The sequence below is a fragment of the Rhodamnia argentea genome, chromosome 6, assembly GCF_020921035.1.
Source record: "Rhodamnia argentea isolate NSW1041297 chromosome 6, ASM2092103v1, whole genome shotgun sequence".
Taxonomy (NCBI): domain Eukaryota; kingdom Viridiplantae; phylum Streptophyta; class Magnoliopsida; order Myrtales; family Myrtaceae; genus Rhodamnia; species Rhodamnia argentea.
The window spans coordinates 9,849,869-9,872,365 of record NC_063155.1 but is presented as its reverse complement, the minus strand read 5'-3'; the positions used below and the strand labels follow the sequence as shown (position 1 = coordinate 9,872,365).

General features: G+C 42.0%; 5 protein-coding genes across 11 annotated transcripts; 4 read left to right on the top strand and 1 right to left on the bottom strand.

Annotated features, from left to right (window-relative positions):
* The first annotated feature begins 1,206 nt into the window (after window positions 1-1,206).
* LOC115741481 (serine/threonine-protein kinase AFC2) lies at window positions 1,207-5,057 on the top strand. 3 transcript variants are annotated; one of them, XM_030675409.2, is made up of 12 exons: window positions 1,208-1,523; window positions 2,289-2,481; window positions 2,794-2,820; window positions 2,911-3,064; window positions 3,182-3,230; window positions 3,326-3,440; window positions 3,693-3,784; window positions 3,887-4,043; window positions 4,111-4,175; window positions 4,267-4,364; window positions 4,455-4,557; window positions 4,639-5,057. In XM_030675409.2, exons 1-12 carry the CDS (start codon window positions 1,419-1,421, stop codon window positions 4,783-4,785), a joined length of 1,305 nt encoding a protein of 434 aa, XP_030531269.1. In that variant the 5' UTR covers window positions 1,208-1,418; the 3' UTR covers window positions 4,786-5,057. The 3 variants fall into 3 exon arrangements, with proteins under 3 accessions (XP_030531270.1, XP_030531269.1, XP_030531271.1); XM_030675410.2 differs by lacking the exon at window positions 2,289-2,481 and having other exon boundaries at window positions 1,207-1,523; XM_030675411.2 differs by lacking the exons at window positions 2,289-2,481; window positions 3,182-3,230; window positions 3,326-3,440 and having other exon boundaries at window positions 1,215-1,523.
* Window positions 5,058-6,674: 1,617 nt separating this feature from the next.
* On the top strand, window positions 6,675-22,472 carry LOC115741578 (manganese-dependent ADP-ribose/CDP-alcohol diphosphatase). Of its 5 annotated transcripts, XM_048280472.1 has the most exons (4): window positions 7,773-7,970; window positions 8,523-9,532; window positions 10,230-10,234; window positions 22,459-22,472. In XM_048280472.1, the coding sequence occupies exons 1-2, from the start codon at window positions 7,926-7,928 to the stop codon at window positions 9,519-9,521; spliced, it is 1,044 nt and encodes a 347-aa protein (XP_048136429.1). In that variant the 5' UTR covers window positions 7,773-7,925; the 3' UTR covers window positions 9,522-9,532; window positions 10,230-10,234; window positions 22,459-22,472. The 5 variants fall into 5 exon arrangements, with proteins under 5 accessions (XP_030531424.1, XP_030531427.1, XP_048136429.1 ...); XM_030675564.2 differs by lacking the exons at window positions 7,773-7,970; window positions 10,230-10,234; window positions 22,459-22,472 and adding an exon at window positions 6,675-6,890 and having other exon boundaries at window positions 8,523-9,667; XM_030675567.2 differs by lacking the exons at window positions 7,773-7,970; window positions 10,230-10,234; window positions 22,459-22,472 and adding an exon at window positions 6,675-6,977 and having other exon boundaries at window positions 8,523-9,667.
* LOC115741616 (high-affinity nitrate transporter 3.1) lies at window positions 10,797-11,843 on the bottom strand. The gene is made up of 2 exons (XM_030675605.2): window positions 11,547-11,843; window positions 10,797-11,408 (listed from the first exon to the last, which is right to left on the bottom strand). The coding sequence occupies exons 1-2, from the start codon at window positions 11,674-11,676 to the stop codon at window positions 10,918-10,920; spliced, it is 621 nt and encodes a 206-aa protein (XP_030531465.1). The 5' UTR covers window positions 11,677-11,843; the 3' UTR covers window positions 10,797-10,917.
* On the top strand, window positions 15,349-17,673 carry LOC115741610 (50S ribosomal protein L19, chloroplastic-like). The gene is made up of 5 exons (XM_030675597.2): window positions 15,349-15,651; window positions 16,088-16,306; window positions 16,380-16,466; window positions 16,569-16,702; window positions 17,257-17,673. Exons 1-5 carry the CDS (start codon window positions 15,553-15,555, stop codon window positions 17,360-17,362), a joined length of 645 nt encoding a protein of 214 aa, XP_030531457.1. The 5' UTR covers window positions 15,349-15,552; the 3' UTR covers window positions 17,363-17,673.
* LOC115741591 (zinc finger protein CONSTANS-LIKE 4-like) lies at window positions 18,838-19,365 on the top strand. The gene has a single exon (XM_030675580.2). The coding sequence runs from the start codon at window positions 18,838-18,840 to the stop codon at window positions 19,363-19,365; it is 528 nt and encodes a 175-aa protein (XP_030531440.2).
* Window positions 22,473-22,497: the final 25 nt, after the last annotated feature.

Here is a 22,497-nt window from a genome sequence, read left to right as displayed (position 1 = left end):
TCCACCAACATCGAATAAGATAAAATTTATCATATCCGGAGTTATATCCGGTCTACCAAATGCAGCCCAAGAGAACAATGCGCATATACACGCGAATATTAGAGCTTCTCTTGGGATATTCATTTTCTAAATTGAAGCCAAAAAAAAAAAAAAATTGTATGATACATTCGAGATAGAAAAATAAGATATATTCTTCATTCCCTATCTAACAACTGAAATTTTCAGCTCGATATGCTTTATTGTTCTTCAACTTATTTAAAGAACTACCTAAACAAAAAATTAAAGGAGGCAATCTTTCCTAGTTTCACTTTTCTCAAGGGCATCCCATATGTGAACTTTTGACTACTATGGGCATGACCGAATTTTGTATTCTCTTGGACTTAGTCCAGTTAATCTAATTAAGCTTAGAGCCTCCCAGCTCAAATCGGTCCAATTATAATGCAGTTTATGTGGGCTTAATGCAAGTTAATGATATTTGTTTTTAGGGATCGGGATTGAATCCTTATTTTCTACGTAGCAAATGGCTAAATGAATCGCCAAAATTTAGGTATCAATGTCTAGTACCCCCATCGTGAGGGGTTCGAACAACACCAAGCAATAATTGTAGAAATACATAGCTTTACGAGTCTTTCCAAGGAATGATGCTTATGCTCGTGGCTTCAAAATTACTTGGGCCGGTAGACAGTAGCGAGAATGTCACATCCAAGAGGAACTAGAGAGTCACCAATTTAATATCGGACATCGCATCATCACAAAACCAAAAAAAAAAATAACTTTTCTAAAATTCATCACCACTTGTATCTCTTGAAGTGATAATAAGCGGTCATTTTTAGGAAAATCTATTCCAAATGATTCATTTCACGTGAAATAAGCAGAGCCTAAGAGAAGTATTAGGCGTCTCCCTTAATAGTTATTGGGCCGAAACCTCAGCCCTCCAATGAGCTCTCCATTTGGGCTTCTAGGGCTACTCATCATGTATTCGGCCCATTACATAAAGAGGCCGGCTCAATCTCCGATCCATTCTTGGCGCGTGCAAACAAGCGTGCGCGTAGGGACCATTTCCGTAGACAACAACCCACGGTAAAGTCATGACTCAACCATGGTTAGGATCCAGCTAAACGTCCTGACCGCGGTTAACGGGAATATTATGACCAGCGAAAAAGCATCTCATGCGCGAACAGAAGGATCCTCACGACTCACGGTCGATGGATCGCCACGTGTACGTCCGGATCTCTTCACAACCGCCTCGCACTTCATTGTCAGGCTAAAATTAGGGTTTGGTCGTGGTTGGGGTCATTCTTTACTGGTGTCCCTCTCTTCGTGTACCACCAGCGATTGTCTTATCTCTTTGCGCTTTCGTATTTGCTTTGCTTTGCTTTCTCCGTCGATTTCTTCCTCCGATTCAGGGGTTTCAGATCATGGAGATGGAACGCGTGACCGACTTTCCGCACACGCAGATGCATATGGATCGGCGGCCCCGGAAGAGGGCTCGCTTGGGCTGGGACGTGCCTGAGGCTCCGGAGGTATTGATCCGTTTCTCAGATCGGAGATCTATCGCTGTTTTGCGCTTTCTTGACCTGTGTTTGACCGGATCTGACGGATTTGTTTACCTCGGGTGTCGTATTGGTCTGATTTGCATCGATCTGCTTGACTAATTCTTTTTACGACATCTCTAATCCGAAACTGATGTGTAGATTGTGTTTTGTGTTCTCAGAAGCGGGTCGGAATCATGTCTTAGTCTGTATTGGTCGTAATGTTTCGTAATTGTCAGGGAAATGAGTTTTTGTAGGAATTTCGTGTCTATAGTCAATATATTTTGAGTGGTATATCTGTGAAAATAGAAGTAAATTTATAGCACGTGTGGAAGTTATCATTTTTCGTTGTTCCCGTCGACCAAGCTTTTTCCGGTTATCCTTCTCCTCTGTTGATGTTAAGCATCAAGGAAGGTGGAGCTCAAGAACTTTCTAGAACTTGGTTTGACTGAATAGTGTTTGTTCTTGGTGTCGGGATGTTATTGAAATCTGGGTTTTGCCTGGTTATTTTTTATATCCTCAGGCTAAATGGTAAAACTCTTATTGGTACGAGGATGTGAGGTGCTAAGTCACTCGCATGGTTTATTGGTAACTGTATGTCGTCAAAATCGGTGGAGTTGTGTACGTTATTTCTCAGTGATGTTTCCGATTTTTTAATGTCTTAATTGAATCTGACATGGTGGTGTGAGGTATGATGATGGAAATTTTGATTTATATTATTGAGTGGTACATGGATGGATGGCTGTGTGTGTGTAGGCTCAGGTAGGAATGTTTTGTGGACAAGAGGTTGGCATTATGACAAGCTTTGCACCATCAACAGCACCCTCAGACTATATTACTAGCTCTCTATTTTTAAAGGGAGGTGCTCGAAATGGTTCTCCTCCATGGAGAGAAGATGACAAAGATGGGCATTACATGTTTGAGCTTGGAGATAATTTAACATCACGCTGTAATTACACTTACTACTTTCTAGTGAAGTGTTGTTGGATCCTATTCGTATAAAATATATTTTCAGTAATCTGTGTTTTGCTGTTTACTTTATCATTGCAAAATTCACTGTTTCGTTTTTAAACAACAATGGCCTTTTCTTTTGCACCAACAATGTTGTTTCAATCTTGTAAGTTTGCCTATTTGGAAATTTTTTGTTCATGACTTGATTGTCAAATGTATATTTTTTTAGTACTACTTCTGGTTTGGCTGAATTGCTACTTTTTGATCGATTGTTAAATGTACATTTCTGAGTTTCCTTATCATTTTGCAGACAAAATTCACGGCAAAATGGGTGAAGGTGCTAATATTTTTGTGCTCCTCTCATGAGTACTTGTTTCAATGCTGAACAGCATCTGATGGATACTGTATTTTTTTTTTTTTTTCATAGGAACATTTGGCCAAGTACTAGAATGCTGGGACAGGGAAAAGAAGGAAATGGTTGCTATTAAGATTGTCAGGGGGATTAAGAAGTATCGTGAGGCAGCAATGATCGAAATCGATGTTCTACAGCAGCTGGGAAGGCATGATAAGGGTGGCAATCGGTAAGCTTGCCCCCCCTCTTGGTTAGATTTCTCTTACTTTTAAATGTAACATGACATTTTCTTTTTGTTTTAACATCTAAAACTCTGTCAATGGTTGAATGGGTTTATTCCTTGCAGTTGTGTACAAATACGGAACTGGTTTGACTATCGTAACCATATCTGTATTGTAAGTATATGATTGGTTTGTGATAAATTGATTTCCCCAATTTACCAACAGTTTGGGGGTTGAAGTTTTGGATGAATTTAAATGGTGCTGAACAGGTGTTTGAGAAGCTTGGACCAAGCTTATACGATTTTCTACGGAAAAACAATTATCGCTCATTTCCCGTTGATCTTGTCCGTGAGATTGGAAGACAACTGTTGGAATGTGTAGCATGTGTGTAGTAATCACTAAGCTAGTCCCTTCTACCCATGCATCTGCTTTATAGTTTGGAATGCAGTTGAATTTCATTATAACATATTTGCTGAGAGAAGGAGAGGCATATTTTGTTTTTGCTTTCTTTCTTTTTCTTCTGAGAGTGGAAACAGTTTTTGCCTTTTAAAATAATCAGTCTTCCAAAAACCAAACAGGAAATAGTTTTTATGTTGAATATACACTTCTCACCTTATTTTTGGAATTTATGTGCAGTTATGCATGATTTGCGCCTCATACACACCGATCTGAAACCTGAGAATATCCTTCTCGTTTCGCCAGAGTATTTGAAAGTCCCAGATTACAAGGTACTATCATCTATATTTTGATGTTCACGTGTTTAATAAGCATGGTCTTCTTTCATGTTGCAAAATATAGAATGACTTTATTCATCATTATAATGTTTGCAGGGCTCATCTCGGTCACCAAGGGATAGTTCCTACTTTAAACGGATCCCTAAATCGAGTGCCATTAAAGTGATTGATTTTGGTAGTACGACATATGAACGTCAGGACCAGACATACATTGTATCAACACGGCATTACCGGGCTCCTGAGGTCATTATTGGTAAGGATACTGTGCTTTATATTCTTTCAATTATGCGAGAATGGTTTTAATAGTTGATGCTGTGCAGGACTTGGATGGAGCTATCCCTGTGACGTGTGGAGTGTTGGTTGCATTCTTGTGGAGTTGTGCACGGTATGGGCCAACCTTCAAGGCTATCTTCGTCCCTCACCATAATGACAAACCATTTTAAACTCATGGTGTTACTGACTTTGCTTAATGACAGGGTGAGGCATTATTCCAAACCCATGAGAACTTGGAGCACCTAGCAATGATGGAAAGAGTGCTAGGTCCTCTGCCTCCGCACATGTTGAAGAGAGCAGAGTCAGTGTTTATCTTTTTCGGTGGTTCTGATGTTATTCTACTGTAATTTAGCCCATACTAATGGTCCTTGGATGCATGGGGGTTTTTCAGCCGACATGCCGAGAAGTACGTTAGAAGGGGTAGGTTAGACTGGCCAGAAGGTGCTGCCTCTAGAGAAAGCATCAGAGCAGTTCTTAAGCTTCCGCGTCTTCAGGTGACTCCCCCGGTGTGATAGCCTTTTTTCGGTTTTCGGGCAGCGTTCGAACCGCATTGCTGACTGACTTTGCAATTGCAGAACTTGATAATGCAGCATGTAGACCATTCAGCAGGAGACCTGATCCATTTATTACAAGGGTTACTTAGGTATGATCCCTTGGACAGACTGACAGCTCGGGAAGCTCTCAGGCATCCTTTTTTCACCAGGGATCACCTCCGGCGGTAATGTCCCCAATCTTCGTTGGCTGATGGCACAGCGGTGTGGCCGAGACTTGTATATATATAGCTGGCGCAGGTGGCCTTTCAATGCGGCACCACCTGAATAAAATTCTTTTTTTGGTTTTTTTTTTGTTTTTGGCCGGCCCCTTCGCCACAGTACCCCGGCGATGCTTTCTTAACTTTAGGGCCGTTATTCCTACGATTCTGATGATGTTAAGTTAACAGCGACGGATAACCTGAATTATTTATGAATGCAAATCCTTGTATTAAATTCAAGTTGTAGTCAATTTACTCAGGTCAATTACAGTGTTTTTGCTCGTGAGTTTCCAGCTTTTGGTTGCTTCAAATATTTCGGACAAAATAATTAAAGGCACGGCAATTGAGCAAGTTCGGTGCTCGACTCAGGATCCTGTTAGGATCCGTCTCTCTTAACGTGGATGGATAATGATAAATCCAGGTGGCAGTGGCAGTTGCAGTTGCGACCGCTTTTACCAAGAGAACCTCTTGTGAATGGAGAGAGAGAGAGAGAGAGAGAGAGAGAGAGAGAGAGAGAAGATACATGTATCGGATCTTACATGGTGCACATACTCGTTGCATGGACCAAGCCAAATACGTTAACATGTTGCATTCTACAGTAAACGTTTCTATGAAGAGCAACTTCTCCTGGTTTGCCATATTATTGGACGTACTGTGAGATTTAGTGGCAATAGGGGGGGATTCCATAGGTCAATAGAGATTGCACAGCAAACGATTTTGAAATTATATAAACATTCGATGAAAGAACCGAGCAACTCTATTCCTCCAGAGATAAGTGAAAATCTAATGTTTTATCCATATTTTAAAGGTATCAAACTTGGAATTATAATTGATGACTGTGCTTGAAAGTTTTATTAGTATTTAGTTGATAACTACATTAATTATTTTAGAATTACTGCGGAGCAATAGATGAAAGTCATGTATGTTCATCGATTTCTCTTGAAATTCAAGGAATATTTCGTGATCGGAAGGAAAGAATAATATAAAGTGTATTTGCTGCTATTACATTTGACTTGAGATTATCTTATGTATTAACTGGTTGGGATGACATTGGACAACTTTATCCGTTGCACTTTCAAAGCCAGACAAATCGAATAATTCTAGAGGTAAGAAAAGTGACATCCATGCATTGTTTGAGTCGAGTTTAGTATGTTAGCGATAAAACTTATTTACAACTTGCAAGAAATTTTTATCTTGCCGATGCAAGTCATGATCTCATCGTGGTGTTAGATACAATCTGAAGGAATTTAGTGATCGCACACATGAAGATGAGAATGAATTATTCAATATGCGCAATTCATCTCTAAAAACTATATTCGAAAGAGCATTTGGAGTGTAAAAGAAGCGTTTTTGAGAATTGAATTTTGAACTTTTTGGGCTTTTGGAACACAAATTGATATTATCCTAACTTCTTGTGTCATCCAGTATTTTATCATGGAATTTGATCTCAATGACCCTATCATGAAAGAGATGAATATATAAACGGAGTCGTAAAGAAAAAAAAATTCAAGAGTCCAACTTACTCAAAGAGAGGAAAAGGAGGAAAATAGAATATGGGCATAAAAAATGGATAAGATGGTATATACAATATGGATTAGTTCTCAAAAGAATAGAAGTTTTTCCTTATGTTTCTTTTGAGTGTTTCATTTTGAACGTGTGGCTTCCAATCTTTTAATGTTCACAACAGTCGAGCAATTTAGGTGGTCTAAGTCTACGGAACAAGTTCTACTTGAAATTCTTGTTGTCGGAGCTATTAAAGAAAACAAGCCTCCAAATAACATTAATTTTTCCTATAAATTAAGATAAAAACCATCCATCGGTCGGGACAAATTTCGACGGGCCTTGAAATTACACGTGTACGCCCACACCAACCTGCCAAACGCCGATCTCAAAATCCCACCGGCACTCGTCTTAATTTTTTTCACTTGGGGAAAAAATTCTGTTCTGCGTCGTCGTCGTCTTTCGCTCGCGATTGTCCTTGTCCTCCGCCAACGGCCAACGCCCGACCGGCCGTCGAAGAAACGCACGCGGGGTGCCATCTCCGACGAGACCTTGAGCGCTTCCGTACCCGCATACGTATGTTCCTCGTTGCTCCTCACCCTTCTCGCCTCTATTTTTAATCCTTGCGTCCTACGGAAACTCCCGTTGTCTGTCGTTGTCAACGTATGTCGATCCCTGTGATTCCAATTGTTAGTTTCGTACTTCATCTGATATCCTCCTGTTTCGCTTGTGTGGTTGTGTTTGTGATTTTGATGGGCTTATTATCCGCTCCAGGGTCCCCTAATCTGCTCTGCAGAAATTTGGCTCCTGGGTTCTTCTTTGTGTGTGTGTGTGTTTTTCCCGTGGAGTGTCGGGTCGATTTCCGAATAGGGGGTCAGGAAGGGGGGGTATGTGATTATGTTATCGGTTGATGGGAAGCGAGAGGAATGTGTGAGCTTTGTCCAAAATAGGGGTAGAGTCCTAGGAATTTATATTTCAAGTTTTGGTTAGTGGATCAAGGGTCACAAGAGCATATCTGTGCCAACTGTTTTAGGATCATGACAACGAGTGCTGTAGATAAGCGCTTCTTACAGCATTTGGTCTATGTGGGAAAATTGATTGTCTTTCAAAATTTGGTTTTGGACTGAGATTGCATACGAGGTCTGTGGTGGACATAAACTCCAGGACTATGCTAGTCCCTCCCTGGCCTTTGGTTTTTCAAACAAGTAAACTTTCCATGAAGTATCGTAATTTGGCCATATATGCTGTGTGGGAGCTTGATCGAAATGAGGTGAGAACAGATTAAACACGATGGACTTCTTTTCTTTTCCTTTCTTTTCTTTTAAGGGTTTAACCGTTTCTAATGTTATGTGATTGCCAAGTAAATTGGGCCTTGGACTTTATTGAATGGTTGTGATCAGCCAAGTTTGTATGGGTTGAACGGCTTTCTAAAGGGAGTGATTGGACTTACATTTTCTGGATTCGGGATGGTTACCTCTGAGATCAACTTGATGTACTAAGACTGCTTGTTCTGTTGAGGAGGCTAACGGCAAACAATTAGTATTAAAACATGGCACATTATGACTAATACCGAAGATACTAGGAAAAATCCAGTAATGAAGTGGGCAGAACATGGATGCACTTCTGCACATGGTGGAAAAGCATGGTGATCTTAAGGTGGATCATGGATCCTTGCTGATAATGATCGGTGCTTGTTAGCTCGTTAAGGTGGTGGTGAAATATAGTACACTGCATCAGTTCTCTGTTAGTTTCGGTCCTACGGTGGGATCTCATCGAATAGACATCTCTTCGTGCATTTTTTTTTATCGTTTCTCTTGTTGTAACTGTTCTGTAGATGGTTTCGTGTCCCTGCGGTTAGTGCTCTTTAACAATGCTCTCTTATCTATCTCGAACGAGAGAAGGAACAGGAAGAGAAAGAAAAGCAAAGGGTACCCGAGGGATGGAGTGATCATAGATCTTTGTGAAACCCGTAATTGTTCTTGAACTTGATCATGCCGTAATGCTGGTGACCTGTTTTCTCTTATTATGACCTTGAAAGGAAATTTCGTTTTTCCACATGTTTTGTTTTCTCAACGGTTGGGTAAATCTTACACTCTAGTTATTTTTAAACTCATTTCCGCATGATTGGTTGGTCTACATTTATTTTGAGGTGAGTGACAATTCAATGATTGAGGTGTACTTGTTTATTTGACTTGTTTTGTTTCATAGTCTTTAATCCAGGATTGGAGCTCCGTCTACAGCATTATGGACTCAGTCAATGGATTAACAAGTTTGAGAGGAAAGAAACCCCTCTTCTCTTTTGGGATCATTTCCGATATCCAATATGCTGATATTCCTGACGGTCTGTCATTCCTTGGTGTTCCACGATACTATCGGCATAGCATTGCCGTATTGCAGAGGGCAGTTAAGCAATGGAACCATCACAGGAATCTCAAATTCGCAGTTAATCTTGGGGATATTGTTGATGGGTTCTGCCCCAAGGAACATTCTCTTGATTCTGTCTCGAGAGTTGTGAATGAATTTGAGAAATTTAATGGTCTCGTCCGTCACATGATTGGCAACCATTGCCTTTACAATATGCCCCGCAGCAAATTGCTTCCATTGTTGAAGATTCCAAGCATTGATGGCTGCGCCTATTACGATTTTTCTCCGACATCAGGATACAGATTTGTTGTGCTGGATGGATATGATATAAGTGCCATTGGTTGGCCTGAAGATCATCCCAAGACACAACAGGCCTTGAAATTTCTTCAGGATAAGAATCCAAATTCGGACAAGAATAGTCCGGATGGGCTAGTGGGTACTGAACGACGGTTCCTCATGTTTAATGGAGCCGTTGGGGAAGAACAGCTTCGCTGGTTGGATAGTGTTCTTTGTGATGCTACAAATTTGAAACAGAAGGTAGTGGTGTGCTGTCACTTGCCTTTAGATCCAGGTGCATCAACTGAAGAATCGCTCTTGTGGAATTTCGATGAAGTAATGGGTGTGATCCATAAGTACAACTGCGTGAAGGTCTGCCTTGCTGGGCACGATCATAAAGATGGCCACTCGATCGATTCGCACGGAGTACATCACAAAGTGTTTGAAGCTGCATTGGAGTGCCCTCCCGGGACAGATGCTTTCGGGTACATCGATGTATATGATGACAGGTTATCGCTTTGTGGTACCGGTAGAATAGAGAGCTGCGATATGCATTTTAACCATTGAGCTGCGATGTACATCAGGGTGTATAGAATTTGGATTATTTTCGCCATCATTATAGAGAATGTCTTTGTGTTGGGATCCTCTTGATTACCCGGCTTCCTTTATCATAGCCTGGGGAAGTATTGGCTAAATGTGGAGCACTGGCGCAATGCAGCTTGACGATCCATTCAGTTTGGTCATTCCATCTTTTGTAAGGTCGTTCCTTTTCTTCCGACGTTCGGATACAGAGCATTGTTTGTCTTCAAAGGATAGCATGCTTTTGAGTTTCGTTTCTCACAGCTCGCGAAAATGCGGACTTTCTATTGATTCCCCGTATCTGTACAGCTTCTTTACATGCATATGATGGATCAACCTGTACATCTACCTTACAGAGAGATATATTTAAAAGGGTATCGTGATCCATGTCTCTCCGCCGCATCTCAGCCGGCGGCTTCCAGCATGGAACTCGAAGTGGGATCTTAATCGCCGCTAAGCGTCGCTCGCTAGAGTTTCAGCAAACATGAAAGCAAACCATGTAGCCACTAAAGTACCAGTTTGAAGCACCCAGAAGGTAGCAATCCTCGTAATCGATCCTTGTAGTAGTAGTCCATGTAAAACATGTGCAAATTTGGGCAATGTCGCCTTTCCTGTCATCTGATTCTATAAATTTGATGGTAGTGGGCCGGCAGCAATTTGATTTGACCCACCTTCAGCGGCTAGTTCATTGCATTTACCTTGTACTAATCTAGTCAATGCCCTGAGTTGAATCACATGAACCACGCATGATCATCGCCCATTGACACGTTCTCGGTGCTTCGATATCATTGGCTTTCGTTCCTTATAGGACATACCACTAATCGTGTTTTAATCACATGACCAACTCCCATAGATGTTGGGTGCCCGACGAAATGTGTTCAGACCAAGAAAGTCCAATATGACAGAAACCATGACATAACCATGACATAAACCCGCGGATTCATTGCGCTTTCTGATTTTCCAAGGAACTTGTCCGTTGGTCTCTTGAGCCCCACGTCAGGAAACAAAGCTACGTTTGACTTTTTATGGAGGTCATTTCACGTTACGACATGATAGGATAATTAAATATTAAATTATGTTTTTATTTAATAATTATACCAAGCAAAAAAATCAGCTTATATGTGAAAAGGAAATGATAGTATAAGTACATATTAAATAACGTGTTCATATAATAATTTAAGATTTTAGAACAGTTAATAACAATCTCATCAAATTACACACTAATATTTCTTATCTTGATTATCCAAGTCGAGCCCTCTACAATGACTCGAAGTATAACGAGAGCGATATAACAAACGACGAACTAGCAAATGTAAAGGACATGATAGAAGTGATCCGTATCCTTTAGACCGTGCAAACTTCCGGTCTAAGTTTGATGACGTTGTTAATTGGGGGTTGAACAGGGCTTGGCCTTCCTCTTCTCGGCCAAGAAGAAGCCGAACAGCGACACCACCGAGAAAGCGCTGAAGCACACGGCGGCGATGTCGAGCGAAGCGTGGCGTCCCGTGATGGCCTGGACCACGAACAGGTTGGCGGTCTTGTTCCTGTCCGTGGTCTGGCCGAACCCGACCTGGATGCCCGCGGCGTCGAGGGCGTAGGCGCGCACGAAGTAGGTGGCCTCCGGCACGTCCTTCTGGACCACCCACTCGAGGCTCCGGTTGCCGGACAGCGAGTAGGGCTCTGCCGCGATTGCGTGCTGGCAGGTCTTGTCCTTGGCCAGGTTGTCTACGGTCTTGCGCCACGCGCGGTCCACCTGGCTGACGGGGGCGTAGCACAGCTTCACCTTCACGGTCTTGTAGGCCGCGTCCGTCCCCGCCGCGAAGCTTTGGTTGTACGACCAGGTCACCGTGATCTTGTCCTCGCCGGCTTTCAACACTGACAGTTTTCAGTTCGACCCACAAAATTAGCTCATAGATTTCAACAAAAGGACAGTCAAAACATCCCCAAGAATCGATGTCAAGATTTCTTTCTATAGAGAGAGAGAGAGAGAGAGAGAGAGAGAGAGAGAGAGACCTTGGCCAGGGTGAGGGGAAGCAGAGACGATGAGAGTCCTCTGGAGAGAAGAAAAGAGGACGTTGCCACAGCAAGCTTGAGCTAAGCAAGCCAGAACAAGCGATGCCAGAACAGTTCCGCGTGCCGCCATTGATTCTCTGCTTCCAACTCTCGAGCAATCGCCACGCGAGCAGAGGTCAAGAGGATAGATTCAAGGCGAGAGAGTGATTCCCTTGGGTACCGTTTGATGATTTGAACGGGAACCCGTCTTCCCCCTTTATATAAACCTGGCGAAAACTGGCGAGGAATTTCACGACCCCGCCATTAAAATAAGGAGATGCTCCTTAATCAAACGGCCAAAGGGTGGGGGTGTTGTACTGTAAATAGAACGAGTCAACGGCCCCAAAGAAGACTTTGGAAGATGAGAAGCGGCAGAAAGTGGCCCAATCTCATGGTGAAGAGGCGCTGTTATAATTTGGGATGGATGCGTTTGGGTGATAATAACCATTCTATTTTATTTATTTATTTTATTTTCTTATTTTCGAGAACATGTTTGGAATATAAACACGTTCAACAAAATAATTTTATTTTTCTATTTTCGAAATAAATTTTCAGCCCATAAATAGATTTGAAATGAAAATGAGAAGTAAAAATCTTCTACTTTTCTATTTATGAAACAGAATCGAAATTAGGAATTCTTCCGGTCAGTCACTCCCCCTTTTTCTCTCTCGTCCCCGTCACCCGTCATCAATGGCCGACCAGCAATCTTAGAAATTTTATACTGTTATCTCACGAGTTTCTGATCAAGGAACATAAATTTTGAGTTCTTATCAAACGCATTTCTCTCGCTCGAAACTTGTCCAGGGTACGGAAATAGAAAAATCCATTTCTGATCAAAAATAGCTCCAGGAAACATAATGGTTATCATTCAAGGGGTTCCACGACGAAATTATGCAAGGTATGAGCATGCACGCTAGATTGTCAAAAAATAAATTGTACGGCGCTTACTTTAGCATCAATTTTTTTCTCGAATCATATAAATGCCACTGTAAAAAAAAATGATACCTTAAGTATCAACTCCGATTGGGTCCCTTGAAATCTAACATAGCCCAGTCAGCATATTATCCCCTAAACAACATCATTTGCAAGTTTTGCCCCATATAAAAATTACCGGTAATTCAATAATATCCCCAAATTCCAAACCCTAAATCGCCACTTCAACGAAATTCCCAAATTGGAAGCAATTTAATTGAACCTCCAGCCCGCACCAGGAGCGTTTGATGCCAGCAGCTCTAAGCCCTTTCCCTCGCCGGCGACCATCTCTGTCCGGCACATACATATACGCACGCTTCCTCTCATATTTAGAAACCCAAGCCACCGGCACATACATATACGCACATTTCCCATCGATTCGAGGCTCGCCGAAGGTGAATCACTGTTGATTGGAGTCTTTTTCCATCTTTGCCGCCTCACGTCCGTTCGTTCTTCCTCCTTCTGCAAAGCTCTCCATATTTCAACGTCGTTTTTCCTCCTTCCACGAACCATCAAGATTTCCTCAAGGTGTGTGGCATATCCCTTAGAGGTGAGCGTGGTTCTAGGGTAGAGTAGAATCAAAAACCAAAGAATCAAATCGGAGTGAACCGATCCAATTCCAGGTTATACAGTATGCAGGAATTAAGGAACCGAATTTAACGTACATATTTTAGAACGCGAAACAAGTCTTTGTATTTTTTTTTTTTTTTTGTGCTATGTTTTCGCTTGATGCTAGGATGTTTCATGACATATGATGATGAGTGTTTAATTCGGAACCACCGATATGAACTTCCGTCGATATTCATGATTGAGACTTTTATTTTGTTAACATTTCATATTCTTCGAGTGGCTAAATATGAATTGTGGTTAGCGGATTGTAAGAATAAATAGTAGTCATTAGCATTAGTGATTCACTGCAATTGTTCAATTGAGAATACGAGTGAAACTTGGGTAGATCTTGGAACTTGTGACGGGGTGGGTTCTAAAATCCAAATTATGCATTGTAGGATTTAGGTTCCGAAAATTGAAGAACCGATTTGAAACGTAAGTTCCAGTTTTCAGTGGGAACCTAAACCGATCCTAGAGCCGCTTACCCTCATGCCACGCAATTTTTCCTCCTGGGGGTCACACGACATCATTTTAGGCAAGCCAGTCATGTCAACTCAAGTGACGTCGTTTAAGATATCCATTTGGATTGATTTTATTAAAAGAAAATGTCAAACTCATGTTACAGTTTTTATTCTAAAAGCCACGCAACAATTTTTTAGGAATTTTGTTGTCAAAAGCAACTTAAATAATCGTTTTTTTCTCAAAGTTAAGCCCTAAGTGAGCTGCGAAATTTTTTAACAGTCTTAATATTTTTATGCCCACGTCATCAATATCCATAACTTTACTCTTTTCTAGGCTCATCGACTCTTTATTCTTGTCTGTAAAAAAAAAAAACTCTTTATTCTTGACCAAAAAAAAAAAAAAAAGTCTTTATTCAATCTGTCCACAAAAATAAAAACCCCCCTCTTTATTCAAAGCTTGATGTCTTTGACCCCTCGTGTCTTGGAAAGAGCAATCAAACATGGCTTCAGCCGTACGGTTGAGGATAAAGCCAATTGCGTTGTCTAAAGAGAAACGTTTGTCATTCCTACAACTTGGCGCTGTCGTCGACTTAGGACATTTTGTTTATTAATTGTTGTCCGTTTTCTGGTTGTTTCTTGTGAAAATGGTTCATCCTATTACCAAAAAATAGCTTTCATTTCATTCCGAATATATATATAAATTGTGGCATCATCATGGCTCGCTTGCTTCTCTCGCTCCTTGCTCACGGAACGACATATCGAAAAAAGTTGATTCCATTCCCTTTTGAGACCAAGAGTTTATTTGGAGATGGGATGTGGAAGGTCCTTCCGAGCATCACCATCCAACCAACCAAACGATGATATTACAATTGTTCGGTGGAAGATGAACATACCAAATGCATAACCTGTTAGTGAACTTGGGAATTACCTAAGCTTTAGATAATCATCATTCGAATCCCCCTACCACCGGCAAGTGAACCGACCCATGTGTTCTAAGACTAACGTATTGCCTTCTCCCGAGAGCAAGGTAAGCTCCTATAGAAAACCGTCTCGTTCCCTATCAATATTCTTGGGCTAGGCTTTCCTATACATTGGCCTAAACAATCTCTCTAGCTTAGGGCTAACCATATGCTCAATCAGATTAGCCATTCAAAGTCCTGGAAAGATATTTTGAAATACTTATTCCCACTTTTTTGAAAGGGAGATTCGACGACAAACGCACTAAAGCTCACGATGTGGAAGCACATCTTAGCAAACGGAGGCGTCCTACGAAGTATTTGAAATTCGTTCCGTTACCTTATTAACAAAGTAGACGAATCACTCTCTTTCTCTATTATACAAATGGACTTCTTTTTCACATATGCATGGTACCGAAATGAAATTCGATATACTAATGACGGAAAATTACGCAGTAAACATAGTGGTTATGATTTTTGTAAATTGTCTCTAATTTTCACTTTTCTTTTCTCCATTTTAAATAAAGGGCGTGGACTTTAGGGAGGCTAAAGTAGTGGCGTGGGAAATCGTTGACTTTTGATTTGGGTATGGGTGATGGAGTGTATCCGCCCGCCCTTTCGCGCGTGAAGAAAGCAACAGTTCTCTCATCGGGCGAGGCCTCGATCCCAACGACCCAGGTCTGAGGAGATCTTGGGCTGGGCCCAACATTGAGGTCTTTGTGTACTGGGCTTGGAGATTTCAAGGCCCAAAATTGCAGAAGCCCAGAGAGAAATCGCTCGCAGTCGTGTCGCTCGGGGAGCTTTGCTTTGCTCGTCTCTTTCTCCTCCTTCACTGCCGTAAACCCCACCGCCAGGGTTCTTCCCTTTGCGATTCCTCTCTGGTAAAAGCCATTGCGCAAGCTCGCGACCCCCAAATCGCTTCCTTCCCCCACGGATTTCTTCTTCGCGGCCTCTGGTTGGATCCCGACGATGCAATTCCTTCGTCGTGGGATTGCAGCTCCCCAATGGCGAACCATCGGTGGCGGCGCCGGCTTTCCGGCGAGAAATGCCGTGTCGTTTGGCTCCTCGGTGGGTTGTCTCGTCTCTTCGAGCTGTTTATTTGAAGATTTTTCTTGCTGTCTATAGTTTTTGTACTTCGATGCTCTTGCCGTGGTTCGGATCCATCGAGCTGTCTCTATGTTCATGTTTCGTCTTAGTAGAGTATTTGCGACTGTCTCTTGGCCACGCTTTTATTAGTAGTTGTCGCTGGAAGTTTGCAATTTTGAATTGCTGTGGCTGTCTGAAACTGCTCTGATTAACATTTCTTTGCATGCCAGGAATTTTCTTTCATCGATCTCTTTGGTTTTACTCGATACATGCAGTTCCTTCTTCGAGCTTTCTCTCGACTAGTATAATTTCTGTCAATTTTTGATTTTGTTATGATGTTGATAAGATTTTGGTTCTATTCACTTGGTAGAATTTGATACATACCACAATGTGTGATTGATGCTTACCAATTTAACAGTCGGCAACTGGGTCCCAAATCGTGGCACCACCTTTGGCTCGTGATGTTGCAATTCTGACACCATCATTGGCCGCAGCATTGCCTGCTATCACCAGATGCATAACCACAGCCGGAGATTCGGTCAAAGCCCCTTTGCAAGATTCTTCAGTGCATTTAACTGATATGCCTCCTCGCATTAAATTTAAGAGGCTGGATAAAACTGCTAGGAACATAATGAAGGTGTGTATCTAAGCATGATGATTTCACTGTAAAGAATTGCTACATATTGAGTATTATCAGTTCTCATGTGCAGATTCTAGACAAGGAAGCAGTGGAGGAAGTGAAGGCTCAGAGGGACATACCTGATATAAAACCTGGTTACATCGTTCGAATGAAAGTGGTATATTAAGTTCTGATCAGGGTTTCTTGCGTTTGTATTCATGGATTTGCTGACTTCTCTCTTGTGAAGTCAATTAACAAGATCTGTCTGCACGATGGGCAGGAAGTCCCTGAGAACAAAAGACGTTTATCGACCTTGGAGGGGATCGTCATAGCAAGACGTAATGCTGGTTTAAACAGTACATTCAGAATAAGGAGGCTAGTTGCTGGAGTTGGAATCGAATCTCTTTTCCCGCTGTAAGCAAGCTTTAACTTACTTTCTTCCCCAATTTGCTTGCTATTTATTGACATTCCTTTTAATTAGTCGTATATTGTTTTGGAAAGCAGCCTATTTAATGAATTTGTAGATAGTACACTGTGCTGGCATAATGTAAAGTGCCATGTTTATGCTTAGACTGGTGGGTTAGATTCATGGGAGAGCTTGAAAGTGTCTGGTTAGTTGGATTTCGGAGCTGTCATTTGCCACATGCTTCTTATTTTACTAGTACAAGATGGCATTTGGGCTTGATCATATAACTCACAAATTATTAATATGCAATTGAAGGCAATTCAGTAGTTGCGGTAGTTTTTTCTTTGATGTGTTGGCAATATGAGTTTGATAGTTCCATTCTTTCTTTTACTACTATCAGTTATAATATGAATAATTTGCTTTCAAGATATTGCATGAGCTTTACTTTGATCGTACTGCGGTTTTACTATAATTTGTCTTGTTTATTAAGCTCTTCTGCTAGGATTCTCTTGTTCTCTTTAGTAATGGCAGGGTTGACACCTATAATGGTCCCTTGTGATAGGTACTCACCAAACATAAAGGAGATAAAGGTGCTGGACAAGAGGAAAGTAAGGAGGGCCAAGCTGTATTATCTAAGAGAGAGGCTGAATCCACTTAAGAGGAAATAGCAACCGCTGTAGTTAGTGCATGTCGAATTGCACTTTAGTCCAGAAACAGAGTAGGGTTTGTTTTGTTGATGAGAAATGGCGCAATTTGTCATGATTATTGTCATCCTGGGACTAATATGTGGATGCTTCTGGAATTCTACTTCAGGTCTATACAAGATTGCCTGCTGTGCTTCTAAAAATGTTCATGTTTTTGCTGTAGCCGTGATGTTATAGTCTCAAGAAACTTAGCTAATTGATCTGTAGCGCACACAGGAGATAGTTCTTCAACTGGGCTCTTGAGTTTTCAATAACAGCTGCATAGTTTTGGTTCATATACAAACGATAGTAATTGGATGGAACATCTTTTGTGCCATATGATTGTGCTTGTCCTTGTTGTATAGCTCACCCAATATCTTGAAAGTTGGTTGTGGAAAAATGTTGGGCAGATCAATTTCATCTGATTTTTACCGATGCTAGCCTTAGAAGCGGGTAAACCTGCCTGTCTCTGGCCCAAAAGAAGAGCTGTTACTTAACCGAAAAGATCTGCGTGTGCTCCATGATGCGCCTGGATCCGTTTGCTGTCTGCATGGAGGGAACATATCTTCTTAGGCTCCATGATGCGCCTGGATCCGTTTGCTGTCTGCATGGAGGGAACATGTCTTCTTAGGCTCCATTTGCTTCACAGAAAATGTTTTCTTAAAAATCATTTTCCCAATTTTTAGTGTTTGGAGGCAGAAAATATGTAGTCAAGAAAAATATTTTCCGGTCAAGGAAAATCATTTTCCCCTCAATGTCAGACTTCTCTTTTGTGTAACTTTCTAAGATAGAGAAAATTTTCCTCTCTCTCTTCCTCTTCCTCCATCCGCGTTCTCTCTCTGCACAGTCTCTCTCTCCTCCATTCCTGTTTTTTCCTAAGTAGCACCGACACACCACACGACACATCATTTCTTAAAAATAGAGAATTTCGATACGTTGGAGTATGTATTTATTATGTACTTACAAAAATATTATCTGTGATTTTTTTCTTATTATTCTTCTATTAGGAATTTAGATTAGGTTTTTTTGGACTGGCTGGATATATTAATGTTTTGGTGGCTGGGTATATGACTTGCATGTGTGTGTATATATATTTGATCAATTTAGATTTTAACTCTTAATTTAATGAAAATGCTTAAAATTGATCTAGTGCGTATCGAAATAACATGTCGAAATGCTGGACTCGCATGTAACCGGTGTGTCTGGAGCACTGATGATGTGTCGGTCGCATGTCAGAGAGAGTCGGACATAACACGAAAACCCTCGAAAAGTGTCGATGCTTTCTAGGTTCTCTCTCCTCACGGTCTCTCTCTTCCACCATGCTTGCCATTCCAATTCCTCAGCCGACCCTCATGGCCTCGTCGATGGAGAGCTCGAGGCTGGCTAGATGAGCCTTGGCTGGCGAGCTCGTGGCTCGCCTCGCCGCCTCGAGCTTGCCATCGAGGTGAAGATCCGTACTGATGGGTTGGTATTGTTCGATGATGGGTTTCACGAGAAGTTGGAGCATGCCGACCAACTTGGGCAACTCCTGCAAGTCCACCGTGGCTGGCGTGTTCTACCGCGTTGACGCGGCATTCCTCTGCCTCGGCTGCGACTCCAGGATCCCTGGGTCTAGTAAGCTGTCCGAGCGCCACGAGCGCTTCTGGATGTGCGAGGTCTGTGAGCAAGCCCTGGCTGCTGTCACCTGCAAGGCCAACCAGGCCGCGCTGTGCGTCACCTACGAAGCCAACATCCCCCCCAAAACCAATCCCCTCGCCCATTGCCACGAGCGCATGCCGATGGAGCCGTTCCTCAATGCCGCCGGGTCCATCTCCAAGGTCGCCTCCGCCTTCAACTTCCTCGCTGTGCCCAGTAAGATCGGCCGCTCCGCCACGTGCGGTGGAGGCTTCAGTGGCGCATGCGAGAATGAGGAGTTGGAAGCGACTTCGTGGATATTCTTGAACACTATCGGTATGAGTAGTAATAAGATTGCACGAGAATGGATGTGAAAGTAGCGGCAGGGAGATGTGTTTTTCAACAACATGGAGACGTGGATCGCCTCGAGCTCGCGGCTCGCCTTGCCATCTCGAGCTTGGTCAAACCTCGTAGCCTCGCTCGAGGCTGGCGAAGTTCGTCGACCGATTGCTATGACTACTCGCCACCCAAAGAAGAAAGGAAAAAGAAAGAAAAATAAAAGAGAAAAAAGGTAAAAGAAAATAATTAAAAAATTGATGTAAAAAATAAAAAAATTATTAAAAAACATATACGGTGGAAATTGATTTTCCTTACCAAACGGAGGAAAATATTTTCCAGCTCGTTTTCAGATTTCAGCCAAACACAGGAAAATATCGTCATTTTCCCGGAAAACAACTTTCCGAAATATATTTTTTAGAAATGCCACATTTTTCGTGAAATAAACGGAGCCTTAGCATGGAAAAATGGAACTTCGGAATAGTAATATTATGGGCCAATTACATATTGCCTCAAACGGCGATTCTCGGGAGATGACGGAAAATTGACCACTTTAATTTTTTTTTAAGATGGTTGTAAATTTTGTAATTTGTCCCTTCAATTTTAGAAATCAATTCAATGTGTTCTCGGGCATCGACTATAACCAAATTTTACTAGGATCCTTGACCATGTGACTTATCACAAAGGGCAAATTTATCATATGAGTATATACACATACTAAAGTTCCGGCGAGAATTTAATTGGAGTCAACATCAAGTGCATATCGAAATACAAATGAAAAAAAAAAATCAATTTTGAACCATGTGGTGCTCCCCTCTATTAATTGGCCGTGAATAGGTCCTCAGTTAGTTGTGCTGGACCTTAGAAAAGAGAAGCAGCCCTTTCTGGGGATGAGCTGGAAGGCCTAGTAAGCAACCCTCTGTCAACGTGAACCCATTCTATGCAAATCTGTCGTTAATTTAGGTTGATTTGTTGTTAATAGCTTTCTTCCACTCCGTCTTAAGACAAATCGTACACCAATCTATTTCTCACTTCATTAAATCTTATTTTACTACTTTCCTCCAGGTAAGTGTGGGAAAGTTATTTAAAAAAAAAAATTTGTCGGCAAGGGTCGGGTATCGCCAGGTGGTGGATGAGAGCCCGATGACCCTTGTCGGCCGCCGAGAAAAAGAAAACCACAAAAAGAAAAAGCAAATGAAAAAAAGAAAAATATATAAAAAAAATATTATTGAAAATGGTCCTAGCTTCAGCGCTTGCAATCCTGGCCATACCATGTATGACAGTTACGTCCACGTCGGCGATTTTCGCTCAAAATTGATCGGATGTACTCGGTTGGCCAAAAGTAAAAAGGTTTAAAATTTAATTGTCATGTTTAAAATATTTATGATTGAATTGATAAAAATATAATAAATTTAGGTTATTTTTTTTCATCTGGCAAGTTTAGGATTTTATGGACAATTTTTTTCGCTGAGAGCGAAACATCGCTCCGTATTTTATTGCAAAAAAAAAAAAAAAGAATAGTAATTCTAGTTCTAACCAGGATGTTGTGCTCAAAGTGGTTTTTGGTTGGCTGGTTCTTGTGAAAACTTGCCTGCTACGCGAGTGGTGGGTGGTCCGCCGTTGCGATGTGACGTGACGTGACGCTTCGTTAGCATTTCGCGTCGCCTTCGTCCTGTGGGGGACCGACACCGCAAAGCCAGACAAGCTGTAAGAATTTTTGGAGGCTATAAGACGGTCAATCAGGCGTCGGCAGCCGTTTTGGATTTTTGCATGTTTCGTGAAAAGGAGATTTAAGGTGCAAGATCTTTTGCGTGCAAGATCTTCATAAAGTTTGCTGGTGCGAAACTTTGGAAAGGGGCTGCCTGAATGTGGTCCCGCTGCTCTTTTTTGCCCATGATAAAATCGTGCTGATAGCTTTCGTTATGGTGGTCGAAAAATACGGTTAAACTGGAAGGCATTTCCGAGCGGATGTCATTCGATCTTAAACTTTCAAATTTTATTAATTTACTTCTAAGCCTTTGCCAGAAATTTCAATATAGCATTTCCGATCCAATTTTATTTCACGTGGGACGGCTAGCGGTGATTAGGCGATTTTCGGTAAAAATTAAACCGAAAGGACTACATCGCAATTTCTAGCGAAGGTTTAAGACCAATTTGGCGAAACTAGAAAGTTTAAAGCCGAATGGCATCTGTTCAATATATTCAGGACTAATTGAATAATTTTCCATGCTTTCATAGGTCGGTTGTTCTTGAGATTGTCGGATCACTTGCATGGTCCAAAAGCCCGAATTGAAATTGGCTCACGGGGTTCATAGTAGGGGTGTGCAAACTGGACCGGATCGGCCCGGACCAACCCGGACCGGCCGGGTTGGTCCGGTCCTTGAGGTGGATGGTCCGGTCCCCGGTCCCAATAAATGGGACCGATGGCCGGGCGGTCCGGTCCTCGGGTTTCTTGTATTGGGACCGGACCGGCCCGGCCCGGACCGGACCGCCAATAATATATAATTATTTATATATAAATATATACAATTGCAAAAAAAAAAATGAAAACAAAACAGAATAATAAAAGTCCACTGCCCATTTTTTTCCCAACCTTGCACGGTCGCACTCTTCCTCCTCAAGACTCTCTTTTTAGTCTTATTTTCCATCTTGTTTTTTATCATCTTTTCTCTCTGCAGGCTTTTTTTAGTGCGGTTGGTGATGTTTTTATCATGTAATGGCTGAATTTGGTATTGAATTCGAACATTTTGGTCAAGTTCGTCGATCATAAAAATCATAGCGAGTCGCTATGTTTTTACCATGGCATAGTTTATTAAGTTGACTAGATTTTCAATAGTTAGCGGTCCCTCTGGGCCGGGACCAAGACCGGACCGGGGCCGGCCCGGACCAAGACCGCCGGTCCCGGCCTGGTCCTTGGTCCCGAAAATATGGGGACCGGGACTACGGTCCGGTCTTCGGTTCCATGCCAGGACCGGACCGGCCCGGACCATGCACACCCCTAGTTCATAGTATGGTCCACGTACTTCCAAATGGTTCAGCGTCCGCCCCCGGAACCGCCTAGATCGTGAAAAAGGAAAAAAGGTAACATGAAAACTCCGCATGCGTTCGGAATTTTAGGTCCCCATCGAAAGTTTAGCCTCATTTAGTGGCACGGCTCTTCGATTCCGGTT